The following is a 24,581-nucleotide window of genomic DNA, read 5'->3' as shown; positions in this document are numbered from 1 at the left end:
ACCAGTCCATCACAGGACCAACACATAGAGACAGACAACCATTCACACTCACAGTCACACCTACAGTCAATTTAGAGTATCAATCAGCCTCGTCCCCTCTTGATGTCTTTGGACTGTGGGAGGAAGCTGGAGTACCAGAGAGAACCCACACAGGGACAGGGAGAACATGCAGACTCACACAGAAAGATCCTGTACCCAGGCTGGGACTGGAACCCGGAACCTTCTTGCTGTGAGGCGACAGTGCTGACCACTGCAACACCGTGCAGCCTCATTTTAAATCCAGTGTCTTTTAATTTTATACAATAACCTAGTCTTGTACACTTTATCAATGAAATCATCAGCTATGGGTGTATTTTCACCTTTTGTGACACATTTTAAATTAATCGTTGATGAACTCTGTCAAAATACTCAGTTGTACTTCTTCTTATATGTAAGATCACAGTGATTTTTGGGCTGTTATGTGCCCCAAAAACACTGTAAAGAATCTTCAGTGTGTGTTTAGTGAGTATTTCCCAGCATTTGAGGCATTTACACACTTAATACACATTAAGGATATGTTAATCTATCTAAGAGTCAAACCTCTTAACAAACAGGAAAACACCGCAATCCTCCGACTGCCCTCCGCGAATGTGGATAGTTTTAAGCTGGAAAATAATTCAGTTAAAATCAGCAGATTTGACATCATGTCAGAAGCAGTTAAATGACACACACATTCAACACAGGCAAAATTTTATTAAAACTGGTCATGTCCTTGAACGGCAGGTTTAACGTCACAGCTCTGGCTCTCTAGAGTCGTCTGGGGAAGGGGTTACAGGGAAAAGCGAGTTTACTGTTGATAAAGGAGGAGGGAGAATTAAGTTATTGTTATTAAGAGGGAAAGGTGCTTCTTAAGAGAGAACACTGACATCGATCAATTAAAGCAAACTAAATAAGACTGTTTTAAAAAGCTTATAATTACAGAGTTCTAACTTCTTAAAAATGGCTCCCAAAGCACAACTAAATTGCCAAAAACAAAGCTCAGTGACAAACGCACAAAACAAAGACATCTCAAGTCTGAGGAACCTGAATCGTCATGACAACCAGTGATGGATATGGCACAGGTTTCCCTCACAACCCCACACCTGCGATAGTAGTCTGTACAAGGTCAATCCTCGTAATGCCCCTTTAAAAACACCTGTCGTTAGCATGCCATCCTACTTCATATTCAGTAAATGAAAGGTACAAATAAAAATGACGCTGTCTGTCAGCACAAAAATCTCCATAAATACATCGTACAACTGAACGTCAGTCAGAGAAAAAACTTCCTGAGGAGCAGAAAGATGAGAGCTAAATGTCACCTGTACACAATCTACAACTGCACTGGTGCTGTGACGTGATGCTGTGGTTTTGTTGCATTCATGGCACAATACATTTTAAAGGAGTGAACACTGTTGTTACCTCCCCCCACCCACCGCAAAATAAAACATAATAAATTAAACACATATTAAGAGAGCCGTCTCCAATCATTCTCGTGCATGAACAGGTTCCTCATCTGGACCACACTCACACACACACACACACACACACACACAAATTCGTACACAAAAAAGTACATGTGAGGTGAACTAGTAAAATGCTTGAGGCAGTCTTACCCAACACACACACACACACACACACACACACACACACACACACACACACACACACACACACACACACACACACAGTTTTTCCTTCAGTAGACTTATAAAATTTGACAGCTGATACGGGCTAGCCAGCGCCCTTCACATCTTTGTAAGTTTTGTAACAAGTATGGAAAAAACCCTATCAAGGCTTTGGAGTGACGAGAGAGAGAGAGAGAGAGAGAGAGAGAGAGAGACACACACACACAGACAGACAGACAGACAGACAGGGAGGGAGGGAGGGAAGCAAATACAAAAACAACAATAGCATCAGTAGGAATTTCATATTATAAAGTGTTTTTCCCTGTAACTGTACTTTCTATGGTAGTAAACATATCATCACAGAGTAAACACACATCAACAGGAGAAGAGTTTCCTTCTCTGACATACTCAATAAGCTGCAATGGCGTTTTGCTCCAGTTATCATAGCTTAATTTTTTTTGTATTACAGTTCCATGTTGTTGTTTTTTTTTTGTCTGTTTTTTTGTCACACTCTTCTTGATGAATCCCGTTCATCAGTTCTTCATAGAAAAACACCTAAGTACCAGCTTGGCTCCTTCACAGTTCATTTTAGTGCAATGTAAACGTATATACACACACACACACACACACACACACACACACACACACAAACATACACACACACACACACACACACACACACACACTCCCTCGCTGGTGGGAGGAAGAGGGGTTAGCTGCCGTCAGGGCCTCATGTCTTTCCCAGAACGTTAGACCTGAGAGAAGGAAGAGGGAGATGTTTGTTTGAAGAGCTCAGATTCATTAACTGGTCTGCATCTCTTATTTGACTGATGTCCTTACCTGAGTGCTTTCCACCTGTCCTTCTCTACCTGGTTCTCAGGGCTCTCGCTCTCGTAGGAGGCGAGGTAGAGTCCTGGGGGAGGGAGGTGAGACAGGAGAAGAGTGTGAGTAATTGTTAGCTATGATGGAGATATGTGGAACTACAGTTTAAATACTGACCATCCTCACTGAAAATGGGGGCAGTGTGGAGGTAGTGTAGGATGGCCTGGTCCTCTTCAAATGGACACTCCACCTGCTTCCATGTCATGAACTCCCCAACCTGCCTCGCCAGCTCCACAAATTTCTGAAAAATATATTGATAGTTTCTTCAGAAAAATGCTTCGCAAGTGTTTCAATTTTCCCTCTGAAGCCTTTAATCTTGTTATCAGAATGCAAAATGTTTTCTTTTCTTTAAAAAAATCTAAACTAATTTGATCTCACACACAAATTATATCATTCGGGAAGAAAAATTGTGCACAAATGGGACATTTTTAGTGCTCGATTATGTGTTCCAGACAGAAAGCAAAGCTTGAGGTGCATAGTGTTGCTTTCATATAGATGCAGGACTTTATATTACAGGGAAAAGTGAGCTCACAAACACGCGCACACAGTTACAATGTGACACAAGCCAATGTTTTGGGGGTCAACAGGTAAATAAATGAGTTGTTACTGTAAAGAGGAAAGGTGGCATCTCACCTCAAAGTTTACATGGCCGTTGGGAAGCCGATTGGCACATCCTTCATTGAGAAAGTAGATATCTTTGATCAGCAGACTGAAGAAGGGAATTACAATCTGAGGAGGGAAGCAAAAGAGGAAGATGAAGCATGTGATGATAGCAGAGTGAAGATGGCGGCGCAGTGTCGAGCCCTACCCGTTCTCTGTTGCTGTTGGCAGTCTGAGAGCGATGGGCGGCGCCCCTCAGTGCAGTTCTGTAGTTGTAAAAGTTTCCTGTTGGATCCATCTGATGCTGTCAAGGCAAACAGAAGCACTCTTGTTATGATCCGGTGTGTACCTCTGAGCGAGGCGACGGCTGGAGAGTGCGTTTACCTCCAGAATGAAGAACTTGGCCGTCTTTGCTTTGCCCCATGTCTTCTTCAGCCGTGACACAGGGCTCATGTTCATACCAGCTACAAGAGGATATTTAACTATGAATACAATGACAGGCATGAGAATCCAATCAAACAGACAATTAAAATGAAAAGACTCACAGATGATGGCCATGAGGGAGTTAAAGTTCCCAATGTTGAAACACTCCCTGGCAACATCGATGAAGAACTCAATCACCTGGGCTCTCTGCTTCTTCTTTGCAGGCTGCAGGGATGAAAGAAGAAGAAATGACACAGCACCACTACTGAACCTGAAAGACATTTAAGTTTACTTCTCATAAAACCCTCTTGCAGGTAAATGGAGATGTAATGATACTAAAAAAAACCTGTAGGGGGCAGTCATGACTCATAACAGCCAAACGCAACTGGCAGTTGTCGAAACAAGCCGCTTTCGTAAGGATCTAATACAATGAAATGCAACAGTTTCATGATAGAATATCTTTAATAATTTAACTCAGATGAAAAAACTATGAGTAATTAAAAAAAACTATTTAAAATCTATATAAGGCAGAAATACTGAGTTTAAGATAAAAAATATTTGAAAATATGGATCCAAATGCTATACTGTGTCATTGATATTTTCCATTTCCAGAATTTAAAAAACCCTAAATATCAGTATTTATTTTACAAGTCTCAAGAAGTCAGCATATCTTCAGTCACTAATGAAACTACATGTGATGCACCCACTTTTCTACTCACCATGCAAATCTCCGTAGCAACCAGGTAACACAGCCTGTTAAACCACCTGACATAAGCCTCCAGGTTGGTAGTTTTTTTCTTCTGGTCGCTGAAGCATGGTTGCTGATGAAACACGTGTCAAAACACATGTACATGCACGCGCACACACACACACACACACACACACACACACACACACACACACACACACACACACACAAGTGGGTATAGGAAATGCATCCATAGGGAATTCTTGTGATGCTAATTGGCTTCCTGTCTGTAGTTTGACCCCCGCATGAGCGTAAATGACTTAGACAGTGAGCTGAGAGCGGAAATGACACCATCAATAGAGAGCAGGGGGAAGGGACCGCAAGCAAATATAAAGAAAAACCCCAAAAAGAGAGTAAAAGTATTCAACTGGGATGAAGAAATAAAGCACAATAACTGAGATTAAAAAATTCTGTCTCCTTTAAAATTTACATTTGAAAATGTAACAATACAAGATTAAACAAAGAAATACCTGTGTTCCATCAAGTGGGTCTTTCTGAACAAAGGCTTGGACAAACTCCTCTGGCCCAATATGACTCAAATGTTCCTAGAAAAATATCACGCACACACACACACACACACACACACACACACACACACACACACACACACACACACACACACACACACACGCCGATAAAGGTAGTCCTATTAATAATTCTTTCATTTCAGTAATGGAAGGCAATCAATAAGGGGAAGCAATGACTCATTGACGTGACTCACTGGAATTATATTTCCTCAAAGTGACATTTGTGTCAACATTCCCTTCGGTTAACAGACAACTGCAGGGTCGCATGCATGCGCAAAACAAAATGACTCATTTAATCCAACACAATCTCAAAACACATCCCATACATAGAGACAGAGCACAGATCATGATAAATGCACACACACACACACACACACACACACACACACACACACACACACACACGTTTACATACTGTATATTTAAAGCTTTTGACGTAGCAAGCGATTATCATGTCTCTTGGAACAATTTGAATTACTGTATTGACTCCTAATAATTGACTACCAAAAAAACCCCAAAAAAAACCTACAATGAATAATTTGTCACAAGCGCAGTAAAGTTGTTCAACGGCCAAATAACTAAAAAATAAAGCCAAGCATGCAGACCCACTACATGTCGTCTGGATTGTCCTCCTTTGCTAGATTTTTTTGCATTTTTCTGTGGCATTTATCTGTATACCAGCAGGATTACACAAAAATGATGATGTTATTTTTCACCAAACTTGGCCAAGGGGTGTTGTATGGGCCAGGAAAGGACCAGTGAAATTTTGGGGCAAATAAGTCATAGCACCACCCTAAGGTTAGCAGGAATACACCTGATGTAACATCGTTTGAATCAAAATTAAACTCTGTTGCCTTCACAAGCTGTATAGAGATGCGATATATAGAAAGTGTGTGTTCTATAGCTCCACCTCATGGATGAAGAAGTGACTGTCACACACGCCTGGGTGTTACAATCCATTCATCCCTGCTTGCAGCTTTAATTAGGACCAGTGTCAAAGTTCGTCATGGCTCTCTGATTGCTTTCTAGTTGAACTGTAATTGCATTGTAGATGCTCTAATATTGTCTTAGCTATAACACCTGCTGATTGAAGATCTTTTACCACATCAAGGACAAAATGATTTGACTAATGGCACATTTTAATTGAGTTTATGTTTGTTTACCCCTGCACATTTGCTGGATTACACTTTTGGACTGACTGTTCTCCTGATATGAGCTTTGTGTTCTGCTGCAGTTCTTGATTGTAAAAGAGAGGTTTAAAGTCATTATGTGTGCCCTGTGCATGCCTGTCTGTCTCTTTTTATTTGTGTGTGTGTGTGTGCGTGTGTGTGCGCGTGTGTGTACTTGTGCGTGTGCGCGTGTGTGTACTTGTGCGTGTGTGCGTGTGTGTGTACTTGTGCGTGTGTGTGTGTGTGTGTACTTGTGCGTGTGTGTGTGTGTGTGTGTGTGTGTGTGTGTGTGTGTAGTTGTGCGTGTGTGTGGCTGTCAGGTCACATAAATCCATAGCGGTTTCATCCACTCTGTTGAAGCCCCGGGCACATCACTGACTTCTAGGGTGATGTCACCGCTCAGACGAGGGTTCGAGGTTACTCAGGCAGACATACATACACACCCCCACACGCGTGTGCGCACACACAACCACCCCCTAGATACATGTGGCCATGTGCCTGCTTTTGTCCCTGTATGTTTGACTGCATTATTCCCTTTGTTCTTCTGGCTGTAGCTCAGTTCGCGCTGGAATAGCTGACAAGTAATAATCAAGGTTGCACCACAGAGTTTTTCAAAACCCTTTCTTTCCTCCAACTACACGTTTAATATCTCATGTTCCATGTTTATGTCCTTGGCCGAAACTCCATCCAGCTCCACCCCTCTCGCAACATCCTTTCCTCTCCTCATCTATTTGTCTTATCATTTCTTAGCCTGACCTCGGTCTAATTCCCTCCCTCCCTCCTCACCAGCTCCACGTGTGTGAGCTGCTGTGCCAGCGTGTAGGGGTCGTTGCAGATGGAGAGCATGTCCTTCTGTATGGGCGGAGGCTTAGTCTTGAAGGCCACCAGCTTGTCGGAGATGGAGGAGGCATTGAGGGAGACCCTGACGATGCTCTCTTCCCCCTGACTCATTAGGGCCAGCCGCTGACTGAGTTTCTGTAGCACCTGGTTCAAGGTTTTCCAGTATGCCTGAGGAGAGGAGAGGAGAGAAGAGGAGAGGAGAGGAGAGGAGAGGAGAGGAGAGGAGAGGAGAGGAGAGGAAAAGTCTTAATTAATGCCGCTAAATAATTAACTAATGCTTTAAAAGATCAATGATTGGCATAAATCAAAGAACTACTGAGCCTGTTGTGAGCCCACATGCAATTGGTCTATTATTTATTCAAAGAACGATTTGATCAAAACTTTTAAACAATTATTACTTTAAAGACAACATGAACAATTATGCTTTTACTAATGCAGCAGTGACAGAGAAATGTAAAGATGCAATGAATGTGTGTCTGGACGCCTCCATTCAGGAGTTAGAGAGGTTGTTAGGTCAATCCGTCAGAAAAATGACCTAGAGCCACAACTCTCTCACACACACACACACACACAGACACACACACACACACAGACACACACACACACACACACACACACACACACACACACAGCTGTAAATAGCTGCACATTCATCACCACCTGCCCTTCCCCACTAGCTGTCCTCCCTTCACCTCCCTCCATTTTCCTCTTCTCCTCATCTACTCCAAATCCACACCATCCTCCTCTTCTACCTTCTTCCTCTGCTCTTTGTGCCCCCCAACACCAAACACGCAGACACACACACACACACACACACACACACATACACACGCACACGCGCGCGCACACACACAGTTTTCTCCATCCATCTCCCTCTTTCTATTTTCCCTTGAGGCTGCAGAAAGAACCACTCCACTCACATCCTTCCTTCCTCTCTTATCTCGCCTCCTCTCCACTGTAATGCAAGATTGTGTAACATGGAGCTCTGGCTTCTCACCATCACCCTGCCACAGTTCTGGTGATGATAATTGAATTTCATTCCCCATCAGTGGATTCCTCACTGATGCTTATATTTGTTATAATGACCACAGCGATGCATCCAGTATCCTCTTAAAACTGTAAACGTGCACGTACCTCATCACACGCAGCTATTCTGTGGATGATGTCTTTCAGCAGCCCAACCATCTTCTCATCCCTAAAGTCTGAGGGGAATGTCTCTGTCCACTCCGTCAGCAGCTGCAAAATTTTGGGACCAAACTTGCGTACTTTGGCCTGTTGTAAAAGAAGAGAAAGATGTTTTTACTGCTGTCTGCATTCATGACTCCATCAGCAAAACTATCTGTGGCTGTTAGACATGCAGATCATAAGTGTGTGTGTTTTTTTTTTTTAAATTGTGTAACTGTGTGTGTGGTGCAGTGCTGACCGTATCAAGTGGGCTCTGATCCAGCTGCTGCTGTTTGATGCACAGCTCACACACCCTTGCCAGCAGCTCCGGGGGAGGGATGAACAGACGGGCGCTCAGCAAGAAGGTAAACACATAGGCTTTCTGTCAAAAGAAAGAACGTCAATAAAAACACTGCCGCTTTCTGTAATTAAAGGATTCTTTTAATCAAACAGAGACATGAAGCTAATGATCTAATAGGCAGGATTAGAACTACAACTGAAATCGATTTACTGAGGGAGTTTATGCGATACGCTGGTTTACCTCAGGGTAGTAATCGGCAGTGGGAACCAGGTTCTGGATCAGCGTTTCCAGGGAGGCAGAGGTGATCGGGGGCCCATCAGCCAGGCAAGCTACAGGCCCCTGGCCCTCCTGCACAGGCTCCTCCTCCTCCCCAGGCTCAGCACAGGCCAGATGGGGGCTGAAGCCAGTGGGAGTGGTGAACATGGTGCCTGAGCACGCAGTCTGGGGCATTCCTGGCTGCAATACAACCAGACAGAGAAAAAAGCTAGTCAGCAAAATATAGACAGAATGAGGAATAAGTTTGTGTTTTTATTGACCAGAAATTCACAGTTAATTTGGTATGAGGAAGTAGTTTCATGTACCACATGCTTCCTCTTCTCTCAGTCCTCCATTCATCCTCCCTGCTATCATCTCATATTCACTGTCGTCATTTGGAATACCCCCCACCTCGACAGCTGCCACATCTCCCACATCGACGAGGCCGAGAAGCCAATGAAAATGGGTCACCCAGCCACTGTGGAGACGGCTGCTGCCTTAAAGCGATTGTGTGGCCTCCATCTCTGCCCCTTATGTCTTTACGAATGCTTTGGGTTACACATTTTAAAAATTCAACATGCTCCCTCCCTCGGTGGACAGCCGATGAAGCTGTAATGGAGAGGAGCACTTACTGCCTTGAACGGTAGAGTAGAGATACTACAGAGTATTACAATCCTCGAGGTACAATTATCATCGCTTGCTGCTGTTTTGTCCAACTACATGCAGGCTGAATGATACCAATATATGAGAGGGTGAGAGGAAATATAACACTTTATGCAAGCTAGGTATCCGATCGCATTGACCAACCCTGTCTCCTTGAATTACTCATCATCACTGAGGAGGGCTGCAGTCTTGGGGCGACATCATGCAAATTTAGCGGCTGAAAGCATTTCAGTCTGTAAGATCGACAGCAACAAAGCCACATGCTGACAGTGAAACCATCACCAACATGTAGGAAGTTCATTCTGATGTTGACGTCCTGCCAGTGGCTCAGACAAAAGAGAGGGCCTGAATAAGTTCCATCGAGGAGGGAGGGTGTAAAGAGAACCATTTCCTCCACTCGTGTGATGCCACATTTGACAAACTGCATCGCTTATAAATGCCTTAATCAGCGATATCACCCTTGGACACAGGAACAAAACTGACAATAGAATTGTTTCATCCTTGGGTGACCTTCAGCAACCCCCCCCCCCCCTTTACTGATCAGCCACCTTGATAAACCAGTGTGTCAAGTCCCTGGGGGTGAAAGGTCAAGCACACACTGGCTTGCAGTAGTGCAGCTCATGTCTCAAGTTTCCTCTGTGTGAAGGGCTTAGGTTCCCTTTGTCCTCCCTGTTCCCTCACACAAGCATGAATTCATGCATTTGTACCCACAAACACTCACACACACACACACAGGCACACAAAAGGCAGAGGGGGAGGGAAAGTCCTTCTGTGAAGCATTTATATACACGCTTCCTTCTAATTTACACCTCTGACACCCACAACCATATCTCTCAGAAAATAGATGTTGTGGTTTAGGAGGACTAACAGCTTGACTGCTCCTTAGAGCTATAATAACATTCATCGCATGGTGACAAAACAGACTAGGAACTTACGTCTGTGTGTATATCACACCAAACTGAACTTCAGTGGGCTTTTAATTCGCCTTCTTTTTGATAATTAGACACAAATGGGGAAACCCAAAAGTATTATAAGGAACATCTAAAATGCTGCTATAATCTCCTCTTTTTCCTCTCTCGCTGTCTTCGGTTCAAAAGGGGGAAAGCCTGTAGTGTCCTTGCACTAACCTTCTCTAGATTGGATTACTGCAGAGAAGACGTGGTCTAATAAATAGATAAAATAGAAAAAAATCCAGTAAAATAGATGCATTAAGCTTTATAGCAACTGGAAGGAACTTTCTCTGTCTCCATTTTACAAGTCCGGGATGTAACCTGTGAATCATCGCATGCATACAAACTCGCATTTTTTACTGTCACACACGTACGGGAGGTGAGTTCATGTTCACTCTAATCCCGCCAGGTAGTTCCCTCCTCCTCGAATATCCTCGCTCCAGCAATCGTCTGGCTATGATTCATCATTTCATCACAGCTCTGTCAGCCTATAGCTCACTGTCTGTAGCAGGTAAGCAAGGCAGGTAGCTGCTCTACATGAGTGTGTCATCCGGTCTGTCTATGACACACCCAGGTCTTGTTTTCATGGAGTCAAAAAAAAAGTTTGGATTTACAGTGAAGGAGGAAACTGCCTCCGAGTATCTTCAAATCTTCAAGGGCTCAGAGTCTCACAAGTTAAAGAAAAACAATGAGACTTTAATGAACAGTCGGTCACAAGTGGCAAGTACAGAAAATGGCAGATTAAATCACGTTATGATCCACATAATCCCACATATTCCTTCCTCAAAGAAAAATCCAGAATTAATATAATACATCAATGTTTTCTTCAGAGATGTAACATCTGTGTGCGGGATGCATTTCCTCATTACTATGTTGTATTGTGGACCACGAATAGCTTCTGTACTAGCAGTGATGTCAAAAATCAAGCTTGTACGCTTGTCTGGAGCACATGAACCGCTGTCCCGTCCCCTTTTGTGAAAAAGGGCTTACATAAATCTGCACACTGAGGCTCAAACATTTTTGCAAAATACCCTTTGAATCTCAGGTTTCCCATGATGCTCTGGAGACCTCATCATACGTAATCTGAGAGTGAAGAGGATGACAACTGTATTTATCTGCTACATTCCTCCTGGTGTGTCACGTTCAACGTTTAGAACACTTTAACACGACATCGGAGTGTGAGCCACAAGCCGTTGTGTACATGTGTAAAATGTTAATGTGGCACCCTCCGCGTGACATGCTTCAGTCACTATATGAGCATTTTATTGAGGAGACTGCTGGCAGCTAATTAGCATGAACCGCTAGTACAGTCTTGCTGGCTGCGTGTATGAAAATCAGGTACAGCTGCAGTGTTTTTGGTTCGCAGCACCGTGCTGGGCAGGTGTGTGTTTGTCTGCAGGCAACGCTGGTCGATGCTTTACACTGAAAAAGGGGGCATAAATTAACGAGTCCATTCAGGTGTCATGTTACCAGCTGGAGCCCATAAACACCCATGGCTACTGCAGTCATATGAGCCAAAAATGAATGCCAATTGCACCCTTTCCTGCTGAGGACATAAACCAGATGTTAGTTGTCCACTGGGAAGAAAGGTGTCTTTTTTTTTTTGAATTTTACTTAATCACTTACTTTACCTAATTGCAGTGGAGAGAGATAAAATGTCAGAGATGACTTTAGTTTCAGTGAGGAGTGCTCATTGCGACTCATTAAAATCACTGCTTTTGAAGTCCAGAATTATTCCAGCTAAAGAATCAAAACTCTTGTTAAACGACCTTCCAAAGGAAACTGAAATCCAGCCACTTCCAACAGGAGTCATGTGTCACTACTGTCTATAATCACACGTATTATTACTGTTTACACTCACTGCTTAATGCATTATCCAGCGCGTAGGAGTGCAATATTTGCTTAAGGCAAAGTGTGTTAAAATACCATTCTAAATGAAGTATTGTAGTGCTGCTGAGATATCCCAGTATGTAAGTGGTATTCTGAGTAAGAAAATATCTTTGTTTGGTACAGATCACAACATAAAAGGATCAGTTCAATGCATTTTTGAATTAAAATGTGAAAAATGCTACGATTCTGCCTTATAAAATTGTGAATCATATCACAATACTACATTATCACTCAAAATTACTGCAATTGGGTACTTCTTTCCAAATCGTTCAGCACTGCTTGTGATCTCCCCAGCTCTACTCTATTATGTTTTTCTCCGTATCTCATATCTCCCTCTGTGGCTGTCATATTGCATCAATGCCGCACGAAAAAAAAAAAAAAAAACCAGCCAAGAACAGGTGAGTGTGGTTGTGTGTGTGGGCTCTAATCCTTCCTCAGATCTCCAGCCACGCCAGCCCTGTCTAGACCGGGGGACTGTCATTGTTCAGCCCCTTGAGTTCGTGTGCACGTGTGTGTGTGTGTGTGTGTGTGTATGTGTGTGTGTGTGTACGTGTGCGCGCACGTGTGTGTTTGTGTTACGCTCCTGTCAGGTGGTTATCATCGCCATCAGGGGATCCGCCTGCTTTGTTCGATGATGATTAATAGAATGGTGCTGTCTGGAGACACACAACCTTTATCCTGACTGTCTAGCTGGGTGTGTGTATGTGTGGGTTTGAGTATACTGGAGTGTGTATTATCAGTGTTGATGAAACAATGGCATTCTTGACATAACTGAGTTTCACAACTTTCTTTTCTGGTAGCTATATCTGTTTTGGTCTCTGTAAAACCTGTTTCACCGCTCACGTACTGTTGTGCGCCTACACGTGGGTGTGTTGACGAGTTGTTCTGCGATGACAGAATAAAAGGGTGAAAACTGAAGAGGCTTATTCTAAAAAAATCAACTGAAAATCTGAACTTTGTCACCTGAAGAGGGTCAAAGGTCAAACTCGATAGCAGCTCTATTAAATTAATCTGGGTGTTTCAGGTGGGAGAATTCTTTGTTTCTCTGCTTAATTTCAAGACTACGTATGAGCTTTGTCTGCTGTCAGGGACATTTTTTTCCAAAGGACTTCAGTAGAATTCATGACATTCAGCACTGTCACGGCAGACTTTGATTTATTGGCACTGTTAGCTCCTCTATTCATCCTCTCTGATATGAAAGTTCAGGAGGAGGAAGGTCGCATGGAGACCAGATAATGAAAGATTGATAAAAATTCACTTTTAATGTTTGAAGAGTTTCTGCTTTTACATTCTTTGATATTTGGACATGACCATGAGGGAGGATAAATATAGCAGGGTTGTTGTGTTATATATCAAATCAGATAGATAAAATAGAAAAAATCAGAATCAGAAACAACATCTATGTCCTGTAGCGTTTTTTCCTCAAGCTTGAGTGCGTTCCAGACAAGCATGTCTACATTGTTTTTTACATCCTTGAGGGTGCAGTTAACCCAATCCGAAGGGATCTTGCACTGACAGGCCTTGTTCAGCTTGAGTTTTAGGTTTTGTTTTGTTTTTTTAGGTACGATGCAGTGCGTTGTCAGATGAACAGATAAGACATAGTTTGTGAAAGTTTGCAAAATGCGGCGCTAGAAATTGAATCGTATCTCCAACTTATACAATACTTTCATTTATTTTTGCTACTGTTTGGGCTGCACTATGTTGTTTGCAACATTTTTTTTTCTTTTTCCTGCAGAAGTGATAAAGCATAACATGCACAAGAAGACAATTGAATTCTTGGAGGAGCAACACATCATTAGAGAACAGCAAATATCCGGCCGCAAACACCGACAGTGTTTCTGTAGATGTGTCCTGATTTCAGAAATCACAGCTAAAGACTGAGGTAAACACTTCACCCGCCACCTTGCCTGGGGATGCGATAACTATAGTAATATTAGATGGCAGAGATAGGGAGGGAAGATGGGCTCTGGAGAGGGATGAGAAGGTGACTCTCGGAATGTTAAGCACCCCTACAGTGCATATCGGCACTAAGTAGTTTTTTTCCCGGTGACATGAGAATGCTGCAGCCTTATTGATCGGGCAGGATCCTCATTAGAATCGCCACCTCGCCTTGATGTCCTTCCGTTCTCCACTGTACTTCAACTTCTCTTGCTGCCAAAAAAGAGAAGTCGCAGCAAGGCGGGTTGCAGGGACGGAAAAATGTCAGATCCAGAGGGCCAGCACCTCCACCTCCAGCTGGAGGCTCAGGAGACAGAACTCCAGGGCCCGGGGCTTGAGGGACAAAGCCCCCAGAACCAGCATTGAGCAGGCAGTCTGTCAGACACTGCTGCAGTAAAACCACTGATTTTTAACAGAAATGAAACACTTGTGTTTACAATCACTTCTGAGAATCAGCAGGAGAGCAGATGATTGATGTGTGTATTGCAACTTAAATACAAACAAAAACCTCTCGAAAAGTGAGGTTTTGCTGGACTGACAGTCGCACCCTGCTGACTGCGACGTGCAGATGGTGTTTTCTGGATGAAGATAAATCACAGAAGTGAACAAACTTCCATAAAACACGCTGATTGGGGAGCTGTAAAGGACGTCGCCTCACTGGGGGACTAAAAGTGTAACGACTGATGTCCTGGTGCTACATGACCAGTCGAGCTGATGCCACATCATGGAAAAACAACTTCAGACTCACCTTCTGACAGACTCCATCATATGACTCGTTCCTCATCAACTAATCTAACACTTCCTTTCTAATTCAGGATTCACATGTTCACCCCTTTAACTCCAATTTCAACACTTCTTCTATTTTGGGTGCGCGCTCTATAAAAGCCCATCCTTGTGTATTTTTGGTCCTGACACGAGTGTAGTGCAGCTCTGGCCTAAATAATCCACGATGTTCTTTGAAAGCGGACACGATGGAATACTGGTTTATTATCATAATGGCAAAAAAAAGTTAGCACCTCTTTGTCATCCAGCCTCTCGTCTCGCTCCCCTTCCTCTACCACATGTCTCACCATTCCCTTCTCCCCCTTTATCTCTCTCTCCAAGCCCTACATTTGAATGTGCCCAGTCAAGATGCCTGTGCAGATGGCCCTGCAGCAGTCTGCTGTCCTGGTGGGAGCTGCTGGCATGGAGGTCTTTTTGGCGCTCTGCCCTCACCATCATCATCGCTACAGTAGTCCAAAAGTGCTCTGGCGTCCAGAGCGAATGGCGAGGTACACATGCGAAGCCAATCTGGCTGCTGAGCCGCATGCTGACAGCAGAGTACGCATAATACGCCACATATGTCACCGCACACGTGTAACGCAATCAAACCAGCACACTTTTGTCGGTTAATGTTTGCCTGCGTGGGGTGGAGCTGAAAACAAATGAGTTCATTGTGTCTCAAAACAACACATGCATGCACACTTGCACCCACACAGCAGCCAAACACAGGGCTGAGTTACCGCAGAAGCATTCCAGTTCCCCGCCCATTCCCCCTGGCTACTAGCTGTGGTATGAGCCTGACACAGGTTGGGAATCATCTGGGATTCACTCCCCAGTTCCCCTTTATTGGCATTCCCCTGTAGTGTGTGAGCACTACTGCCATCATGGCACCTGTTCCACACCCACCAGCTCCATCAATCTGAATGTAACACCCACTGGGAATTCTCCTACACGAACACACCCCGTTTATATGCGCAGCCACCCTCATTCCTGAGCGAGTTTGGACACAGTTGTGTGTGTTGTGTGTTGTGTTAATGTGTGTGTGCGTGCATTTGTGTCTATGGGAATTAGAAGTGAAGTCACTCCTTCACTGTGAATACAACCATCTGTCCTACTGTTCAAAAAGGGGCGGCGGTGCATCCATGTTTTCTTATATCTCATAAAAAAACAACGAGACGTGCAGGAACTTGCACACGTTTAAACCCTCAAGTCAAATTATTACTAAAATTTACATTTAGATGGAATGAAGATTAGCATTTACACAAAACCCACAGCCCGAGAGGAAATCTATGCCACTAAAATTGAGCACCATTATCCACTGACTCCACTTTTGGACCACTTCACATTTGTGGGGGGGGGAAAAAAACAGGCCTGAATCTACTTGAAAGAGGTGCACTAAAATGATAATGGAAGATGAGCAGAAGCGGTCTGTCTGATGCCCTACATACGGCTTTCAAACAGTCACATATTCTAAACATTCCTATTTACTCAATGCAATGTTCCCGCGAGGGGAATGAGAGAAGAGCGATCTCAGTTGCCTCATAAGTGCCACTCACTATCCCGGCAAGTGGAATAATAAAGAGGAACCACAGTGGAGTGACTCAGAGATGATAGATGAATGAAACAAAGCATATATGCAGCAAAAGTAGCCGATTCATCTCCGCGGCCACAGAGAAATGGTATTTCTAGCAATCCAACGTGCGCGATAGCCACGCGCTATCTGATGAGCAAATCTAATAATCAGATGTTACTAATTTCATCACTGCTGTCTCGTCTCCTGCCATCGCTCTCCTCATTACGAGCAGCATGTGCACTACTCAAGTATGATGTCGTAGAGTATCAATTAGTGTCTGTCGGGGGGGGCCTGGCCTGTTCCTGCCTCATGTACTTTGATTAGATTAGAGAGAGCCAATGGTTAGAGGCAAATACAAAGATATGAATATGAACACTGTTTGCTTGTTTGTTCAAAATGAGACTTTGAGGGATTAACAATCTTAGACTGGGCTGCATTCATAAACAAACAAGTAGATTGATGTGTTCACATGTTGACTCTCTGGATTACAATTTACACTCTGCACACTGACAACCATCTGGATTTTTGTGCGTTAAGATGAGACAGAAGTTTGGTCTCCTCATCCGTCCGGAAACTTGTTTTCAGTCCAGCACTCGCCGTGGTGATACCTCTCTCAACTCAGCACGGTTGGTCTTCAGGGTTAAACCCATCACGAGACCTGCGGAACACGCACACAACACTCAGTGCGCCTAACACAATAAAAAGAAATTTTCAATTATATAAATATCCTGACATAAATTATGTTTCTAATTCAGTAAATAGGGCTGCAACCAATAATCATTTCATTAACAATTTCATTAACGACAAATTGTTAATCAATAAATTTGTAAGAACGCTCATTAAAACCTCCTAGATTGCAAAGGGCCATGTTTAAACCCTTGCTTTGTCCAGCCAACATCCTGAAGACTCAGCACTTTTTTACGTAAGTGACGGAAGAAGAAGCACAGATCCTGATCTTTAAGAGTAGGATTTTGTTTTTTTTGCATTTCTCTGTCAGTTGGTGATGTTTTACATGATTCCAGTAATGCGCACTCGCCAACTGGCACCTCAAACGTGCATCCACAGTTAACGTGAGGATTAAAATGTGAATACTTCTATGAGATGCAGGTATGTATGCTGATCTGAGAGGTTTATGGAACATATTCCATTGCCTCTCTGACCCCTCCATTGTCAGCAGCCATGTAGTCATGTGGAGGCAGTTATGTCCAGCTCTGGAGAGAGCCGAGTGTTTCCATGGTGTCCGGGCTCCTGTCGAGAGGTAATTAGATGCCTGTTGAGTCCCCACTGCGATACCCTGACTTATGTCTTTCAAACCATCACTCCCCCCCTTCACTCCATCCTTCTCTTTCTCTCTATCCGTCTCGACCTTTTGCTCTTGTGACAGAGCAGCAGGCTGTGACAGAGTGATGCCACATGTGACCCCGGTCCACCTCCACCTGTCAGCGAGATCACGCTCATCAACCCCACATCAGTGACAAAAGCTACCGCGTACAGGGACATCTGACGGTCTGTCAGGTACTCCTGCCTTCAAGATGTCCTGCCGCGCTTTTCTTTTGTGCTCCTGCTGACGTTGAGAAAAACACAAACATTGATTGAACTTTTGGAATTTCCCCATTTAGCCAGAATAGTGAGATGGGTGGAAAAGACTTTTGTATGATTGATATTTAGTTTCCTTTTCACGTTATGTAATTTCCCGTGTATAAAAAAGTCTTGTCTTCAGCAAGAAAAAGGAGGAAGAAAACATTTCAGTTCCTCTGACATACCCAACACATAATGCTGTGGTTGGAATTTCAAGCCTTTCCCAGTATGCATTGGGAAATAGCAATAAAAATAAGTTCAAACTCATTATGCACACAAATATTTTACAAAATCACCAGGAGGATGTTGTCACGCATTCCTGTAGTGGGTGTTGTGTAATTGTGTCATTTCCCACACACGCACACACACACACACACACACACACAAACACACTCACAGACACACAAACACACACACACACACACACACACCTCTATTCTCACGCAGCCATAAACCCTGTGATGGTGATAAAGCTGTCATTGCTCCTAGACTAACAGCTTCTGTGTTTACCTGCCCCAGACAGACCCTGCCCCCTCTTACTACACACATAGACACACACAAACACACACACTGTCCTCACTCTCTGGGAGCGTCACAATCTCACTTCAAACCAAAGGACGCCCTTCCAGACATCACACCTGTTATTCTCTGCAGAATTGGCCTGAATTGGAGGGAGCTGTTCTGCATCTCTACCTGCAGACTTGTTACCACATGGCCTGCAGACTAGTGGTGACTCATGCCCGTCCAGCGTACTGTGCTGTTCAGGCAGAAGCTGCTATCTGAATTCACGTCTCCAGAATAGAAATGAATCCAGAGTGGATGACACGCAAGACCGGAGAGAATCAAAGAAATGTCTCTCAGCATCTTACAAAGGAGACTCACTCAACAAGCGCGACACAGACTAAAACCACTGTTTGCCCCCTCAGCAACACACACACACACACACACACACACACACACACACACACACACACACACACACACACACACACACTGCTAGTGAAGGTGAGAGTGAGCAAACACACATTTCCCAGGGTTGCATCTTAAACAGAGGGAGAAGGTTAAAAGAAGAGGGAAATCCAGAAATGTGATGCCCCACTCCAGTGCTTCCCTCCTGGGCTGGCTGAGAGGAGAAGTGGCTTAAGAGGTAATATCAACAAACCTGGACTTGAGTTTCTCCCTGCCAAACTGGTTTCTGACAGAGGCAGCAACGCACTCATGCAGCCTGCACTCAGCTGCAGATAAATCCCTCTGGTTTGTGTTGGTAAGCTGCTACACCCCCCACTCCCATGCACACAAGTACACACACACACACACACAGGCTATGACCGATGCTTTTGTGGGTGATGCAGATTTTACAACAGCAAAACAGAGTAGAATATCACCAGTGCCACACCTGTTCATACTGCTCAGCTTCATGTGCAGAGAGAGCCGGATGTTTGAGGGCATCAGTTTATAGAGGCCACACACACCATCAATGATTACAGAAATCCCAGATAAGCTTTTCACCAGGTGGCAAAAACCCCGCTGCTCCAGTATAAACATTTGTCATCTGCAGCTACTGTCCATGCAAGCCAACATTCTCCCCTGTACGAGCCAGAAGACGCAGTCCCCTCCTCACACGCCCTGAAGCGGACCCGCACACGCACACAAGCTGCTCTGCCTCCATTCGTAGTAAAGTGATGCAACAACACGATAAGGTATTATGATGTCATCACTGTTGCTCGGGAAGTTTCAACAATGACGACACAGTAAACAGACTGCTGATAATGATAGAACATCCTGATCTCTCTCTCTGTCTGTCATACGAACACACGCACACACACACGCGCGCGCGCGCACACACACACACACACACACACACAGAGGCTGTGGGTGTGCCGTGAGCGCAATCTCATTCCACTAATACGGCAGTGGGGAGATAACCTTGCTTTTATAGGCTACTTACCAGCACTACACCGTGATCCCCATCTTTGATCCGACTTGTATCCGAAGAAAAATTAATTCAACTGCAGCTCCAATAATTCCCAAACGGTTTAGCGCACAGCAGCAGCCGGCTCAGCTGGCATCGGTGGCCGGAGTAAAGCCGGACTCCACAAGGGCAGCCTGGTGGATGTCAATGGAGGAAGAGTTGCTTGTTAAGGACAGGTTGTGCACCGGTGAAAAGCGGACACAGACAGAGTTGACCCCGTGTTCAAGCGTGTCCCCGAAGGCGTGGCGAGCGTCCCTTTCTGCGCACACTGAGACGCGGCTGCGGGCACCACACATCAACACGTCCTCCGAGCAAGTGATAATAAAGAGGAGAGAGGACAGAAAACTACTCACACCCGTCAAGCACGCAAGATAATGTTTTCCGCTTGAGAGTTTCAAAATAAGACACTATGTGATGACCAGGGTTAAGTCGTAAGATCCACACACAGGGAACGCATGTCCACCACCACCAACGTCTAACTGCTCACATTAAACCCTTTTATTATGTTAAAACAGTAAGACCTCGTGTGATCTCTATTTAAACAATTTTTCTGCAGATTTATTCCAGCCGCCATTACAGGACCTTGTCAGTTATTTTCATTTGAAATGTAATTCAATGGTACAGAAGGATATTTTTGCATCTATGAGAAAAAAATCCAGCAGTCCTGTAAAGGACTGAAAACTCTGCTCTTCAAGTTGGTGATTCATGTTGGACTGCCAAGGACACAAACAGAGGACATTTGTATGAAGTTGTTCTCAGCATTCATTTCTCTCCAGTGCATTACCAAGCCTGTGCTGCATTCAGCTTCTCAAACCCCCACACAGAAAGGACCTGGGATGGCCTCAAACCAGGCACCATCATGGTGTGAAGCAGCAGTGCTAACCACTCAGCAACTGTCCAGCAGGGAGAGTGTTCGACAGTGTGGATGTAATTTTTAACATTTGTACTTTCACTAAAATCAGCGAACTACAGATGGTATCAGTAATTCATAGTTTATGGCTTTTATTTTGAAGGCAAACTCCACTTCCGGTCGTATATTGCAGTTAAGATTTCAGCCAAATGCAGGTAAATAATGAAAGATTCTCATTACTCTCTCTCTCTTTCTCTCTCTCTCTCTCTCTCTCTCTCTCTCACTCACACACACACCCTCCCCAGATAATAATCCATCCCTCCATCCATTGTCTACTGCTTATCCTGTTAAGGGTCGTGGGGGGGGGCTGGAGCCTATCCCAGCAGCCGTCAGGCGAGAGGCGGGGTTCACCCTGGACAGGTCACCAGTCCATAACAGGGCCAACACATATGGGGGGGGGGGGGGTGTCAGTGCTAACCTCTGCACCACTGTGCCACCCAGCTGGTATTGTGTTTAGAATCATATTTTGTAATGCTGGAGATCGGTAATCCTAATCCTTGCTAGGTTTCTACCTGCCCAACCCTAACCCAGTCTGAAGCCTCTGTGACTATATAAGGTGTGAAACTGATATTGTCAACCAAAATGGAACAGAATTATGCCCCCAGAGAACGAGGCACAACCTTATGTCACTTGAGACCATGCAAAGACAGCAGGCGTAACATTTGGGCGATGTACTTGGTGACATCATTAATTCGTTACTGAACCTGTGAAAAATGCAGACAGGAATGTGTCCAACCAGGACTGTATTGATTTCAAAACCAGTTTTACAGCCAAAATATTAATCTGCATGTTATTTAAAAAAAAAAAGAAGAAAATAAATCCAAAACATCTCTTCCCTCGGCTAATGAGTCATCTCGTTATTCATAAGCTCCAGACCGCTGAGGTTGTCCAAACATTGGTGCGCAGATTACATGAAACAATAAGAGCACTTTTCATTTGTAATCCCCTAGCAGACCGTCTTCCATTAACACGGCCTGAGTGACACTTGCTAACTGTGACCCCTGAATAAGAGGGCCAGCTCTGAAAATGGAAACGCGACTTTCAAAGCTAGGCTGTATTTCCTCTGAAACCAGAGTTAATTAATACAATTAACCTAATTTAAAAGCAACAATGAGGGAACGTCCAAGTCTCCCTCCTGAGAAGGGATTGACAAGCCGCAGTGATGGGTTAAAGGAGTCGAGTGTCGCTTGGTGTTACACTGCCTGCTACAGTCAGAGATCTAAGTTATTGGAGGGCAGTAATTAATTTTCAGGGAAGTGTTATAGAGAGAACAAGGGAGCGATGGACAGACTGAGAGAAATAATTAAGCGGGTGAGATGCAGAGTAGTAAAGGTCCTTGTCGGGGGCCATGAGGGGCCGAGTGTTGAGCTGCTGTCCCTGGAGCGCTGACGCCTGCTGCTAAGCTTTCTGCAGGACAACTTTACAAAGGCAAATCTCTCTGTCATACACACATACAGTATGTTAGAGGTGGATGTACACACTCTTATATGAACACACCAACAGCTGCAGACCAGGCCGAATTCCGCTCTCTCCCAGCTGTTTTTTTTGTCTGCCACATACATAAAGCCAATCTGACAATCACATTCTGGCCATCAAATACTCCATGGAGGAACCTCTTTACGGCCAAGAGAAATGCGATGTTACAGTTCGATTTCTTCACACTGTTCAACTCAACATTAAAGTAATATTAATATGAGCCCAACTGGACTGTACTGGTACAGCATGTGTGGATCATTAGCTACTGATAAGTCCCCAGTGGACAAAGCGTATGTTTAGCAATCTCCTCAAATTCCAAATGAAGACAAAGCCTCAAAAGAAAATGTATTTTTCTTATTTTCATGATTTATTTTTGTGTTGTTTTTACAAAAATGTTTTTTTTTTATTATAAAAGACATCAAAATCACAGTCTTACCTTGATGTACAGCAACATGAGATATTTTGTGTGTGTGTGTGTGTGTGTGTGTGTGTTCTCCAGCGCCACCTTGTGGATATGGGAACTAGTATTCACACCACAGTGAGCACATAAATATCCTCCTTCATGCAAAATTGAAATATTATCAAATTTCACCTCCTTTTTTTTCTACCAAACAGCTACACACTGCTGTCTAGTTTGTGTTTGGGATTATTTGGTGGCTAAATACTGTACTTTGGAAATGAGTTAATTGGAAAACTCTAAAGCAGGATTTCTTATATCTTGCTAGTGTTTGAAGTGCAAGGGCATGTCGTTCCCCAGTGTTACACATAATTCGGTCCTCCTTGCTGCACAGCACAAACCAGCACTTTCAGATTTAGGCTATATACAAACAAATACACCAGAATAAGGAATGTTGTTTAAAAACTATTATCACTAAGATTAGATGATTTAATGTCTCATGTTTGGTTAACAGTATTTGAAAATGGTATCTTTGATATTTGGTAACCAATGTTGTTGCTGGTAGTTTTTGGGTTCGTGTGGTGATTTGAAAAGATGCGCCAGTGCTGTGTTAGCACCCCTGCACTCGTGAGATGAGTTCTTGTTACAGTTTAACTAGGAGCGGAGGGAGCAGACAGACACATTCAAATGTTTCACTCTCCCTTCAGACGATCACATTATTCAGTGTAAGTGCTGCAACAGTAGCAGAGACGGCGAGCTTTCACGCTCAGATTGTTTCAACGTTTGTTTACTCTTTCCCTCCTTTTTCAAAAAACAATTTTCATGGGAAATATAAGACTCACACTGCTCCTTTATCAAAAGCTGTTGCTTGTGCTGGCATGAGGGGAACACACCAGAGAAGTGCTGCTAATAAATCTGACAGTCGCAGATTAGGTGAAAAGGCTACGTATTCACTGAACCATCCAGCAGTAGCTCAATGATAAAACCCTTTCAGACAGTGGAGGTGACGGCAGAAACGTAAGCTCTTACATGCAGTTATCTCATTAATGTACGGAGCCCAGATGTTCTAGTTTTACTTGTTTACTCCTTTGCTGTCCATCCTATTGTGACAGTCTCCCGGTTTCTCTCTCTGTTTCTTCCCTCTCTTCCTCTTCCTCTGTCTAACAATCCCATTTCTCTCTCTCTCCCCAGTAGAATGTGCCTCTCCAGGAGCATATTCATTATTTATGCTGAAACTGTACCAAAACAACATGAAATTGCTTTTGCATCTGCTGTAAATATAAAGTGGCTCTAAGCAATATTAAATTAGGTCTTCAGTCTAATGCTACGAATGTCCCCGTTTGTAAGTGATAAAATAGGTTTGCACATGGGAAGGAGAGGAGCCGCGATATAAGATGAGGGATGTTCAGCTAAACGTGCACAATAGGACGGACAGACGTTGCCAGAGGATGAGTGGGAGTACGGAGAGGAAACAGAAGAGACAGCTACATTGAAAACCTTGAAAAGGGAGCTCAAAGAGCTGTGCTTCTGTGAGAGCCGGGAGATTTGCTGTCTGTCGTTTGTTGGTCCACCGCAACTTGTGAAGAGTGCAAGCTGGCCAAAGAGTTGCTAGTGCTATGCAGATCCCCGTCTAGTCTGCCACCCTGCCATCAGTCCTCATTTCCCCAGGCGCCTCTGTGTCTCCTGCAGTGAATGGCTTGGCCTGTGCGCCACCCGTCCTGCCTTTGAAAGGATTGAGGAATAAACAGAATGCGGTGACAAAAAAAGAGCACACTCTTTTGTGGTGGTTGAGGAGGAAAGGGCAGGTTGTCTGACACTCAGCCATGGGCCCTCCTCTGGCAGACAGATCTGGAAAGTATTGAGACCTGAACAGATACAATAATAAGGCCTGGGAGACCCACATGAGCCAGAATATGGTGT

The 24,581-nt window shown here is 44.0% G+C and overlaps 1 protein-coding gene across 1 annotated transcript; it reads right to left on the bottom strand.

The window, feature by feature from the left end:
• Positions 1 to 725: 725 nt before the first annotated feature.
• LOC147250992 (ras-GEF domain-containing family member 1C-like) lies at positions 726 to 20,222 on the bottom strand. Its single transcript, XM_086222609.1, has 14 exons — positions 19,855 to 20,222; positions 8,538 to 8,753; positions 8,256 to 8,378; positions 7,967 to 8,104; positions 6,779 to 7,000; positions 4,767 to 4,841; positions 4,268 to 4,369; positions 3,671 to 3,773; positions 3,510 to 3,589; positions 3,334 to 3,429; positions 3,159 to 3,254; positions 2,643 to 2,766; positions 2,484 to 2,556; positions 726 to 2,398 (listed from the first exon to the last, which is right to left on the bottom strand). The coding sequence occupies exons 2-14, from the start codon at positions 8,745 to 8,747 to the stop codon at positions 2,374 to 2,376; spliced, it is 1,467 nt and encodes a 488-aa protein (XP_086078735.1). The 5' UTR covers positions 8,748 to 8,753; positions 19,855 to 20,222; the 3' UTR covers positions 726 to 2,373.
• Between the last annotated feature and the right edge of the window lie 4,359 nt (positions 20,223 to 24,581).

Source organism: Aulostomus chinensis, chromosome 13, assembly GCF_037954235.1.
Source record: "Aulostomus chinensis isolate RoL2024-O1b breed Wild chromosome 13, RoL_Achi_v1.0, whole genome shotgun sequence".
In the NCBI taxonomy this organism is placed as follows: domain Eukaryota; kingdom Metazoa; phylum Chordata; class Actinopteri; order Syngnathiformes; family Aulostomidae; genus Aulostomus; species Aulostomus chinensis.
The sequence above is the reverse complement of the archived record's forward strand: the minus strand, read 5'-3'. Positions and strand labels throughout refer to the sequence as shown.

Bases quoted from the DNA above. Each gene is read 5' to 3' on its own strand.
- LOC147250992 (XM_086222609.1), bottom strand. From the start codon at position 8,747: ATGCCCCAGACTGCGTGCTCAGGCACCATGTTCACCACTCCCACTGGC. The intron at 8,379-8,537 runs GTAAACCAGCGT...TTCTTTTGACAG, and splicing joins CTGCCGATTACTACCCTGAG to AAAGCCTATGTGTTTACCTT. The intron at 4,842-6,778 runs GTGAGGAGGGAG...ATATTTTTCTAG, and splicing joins AGCTCACACACGTGGAGCTG to GAACATTTGAGTCATATTGG.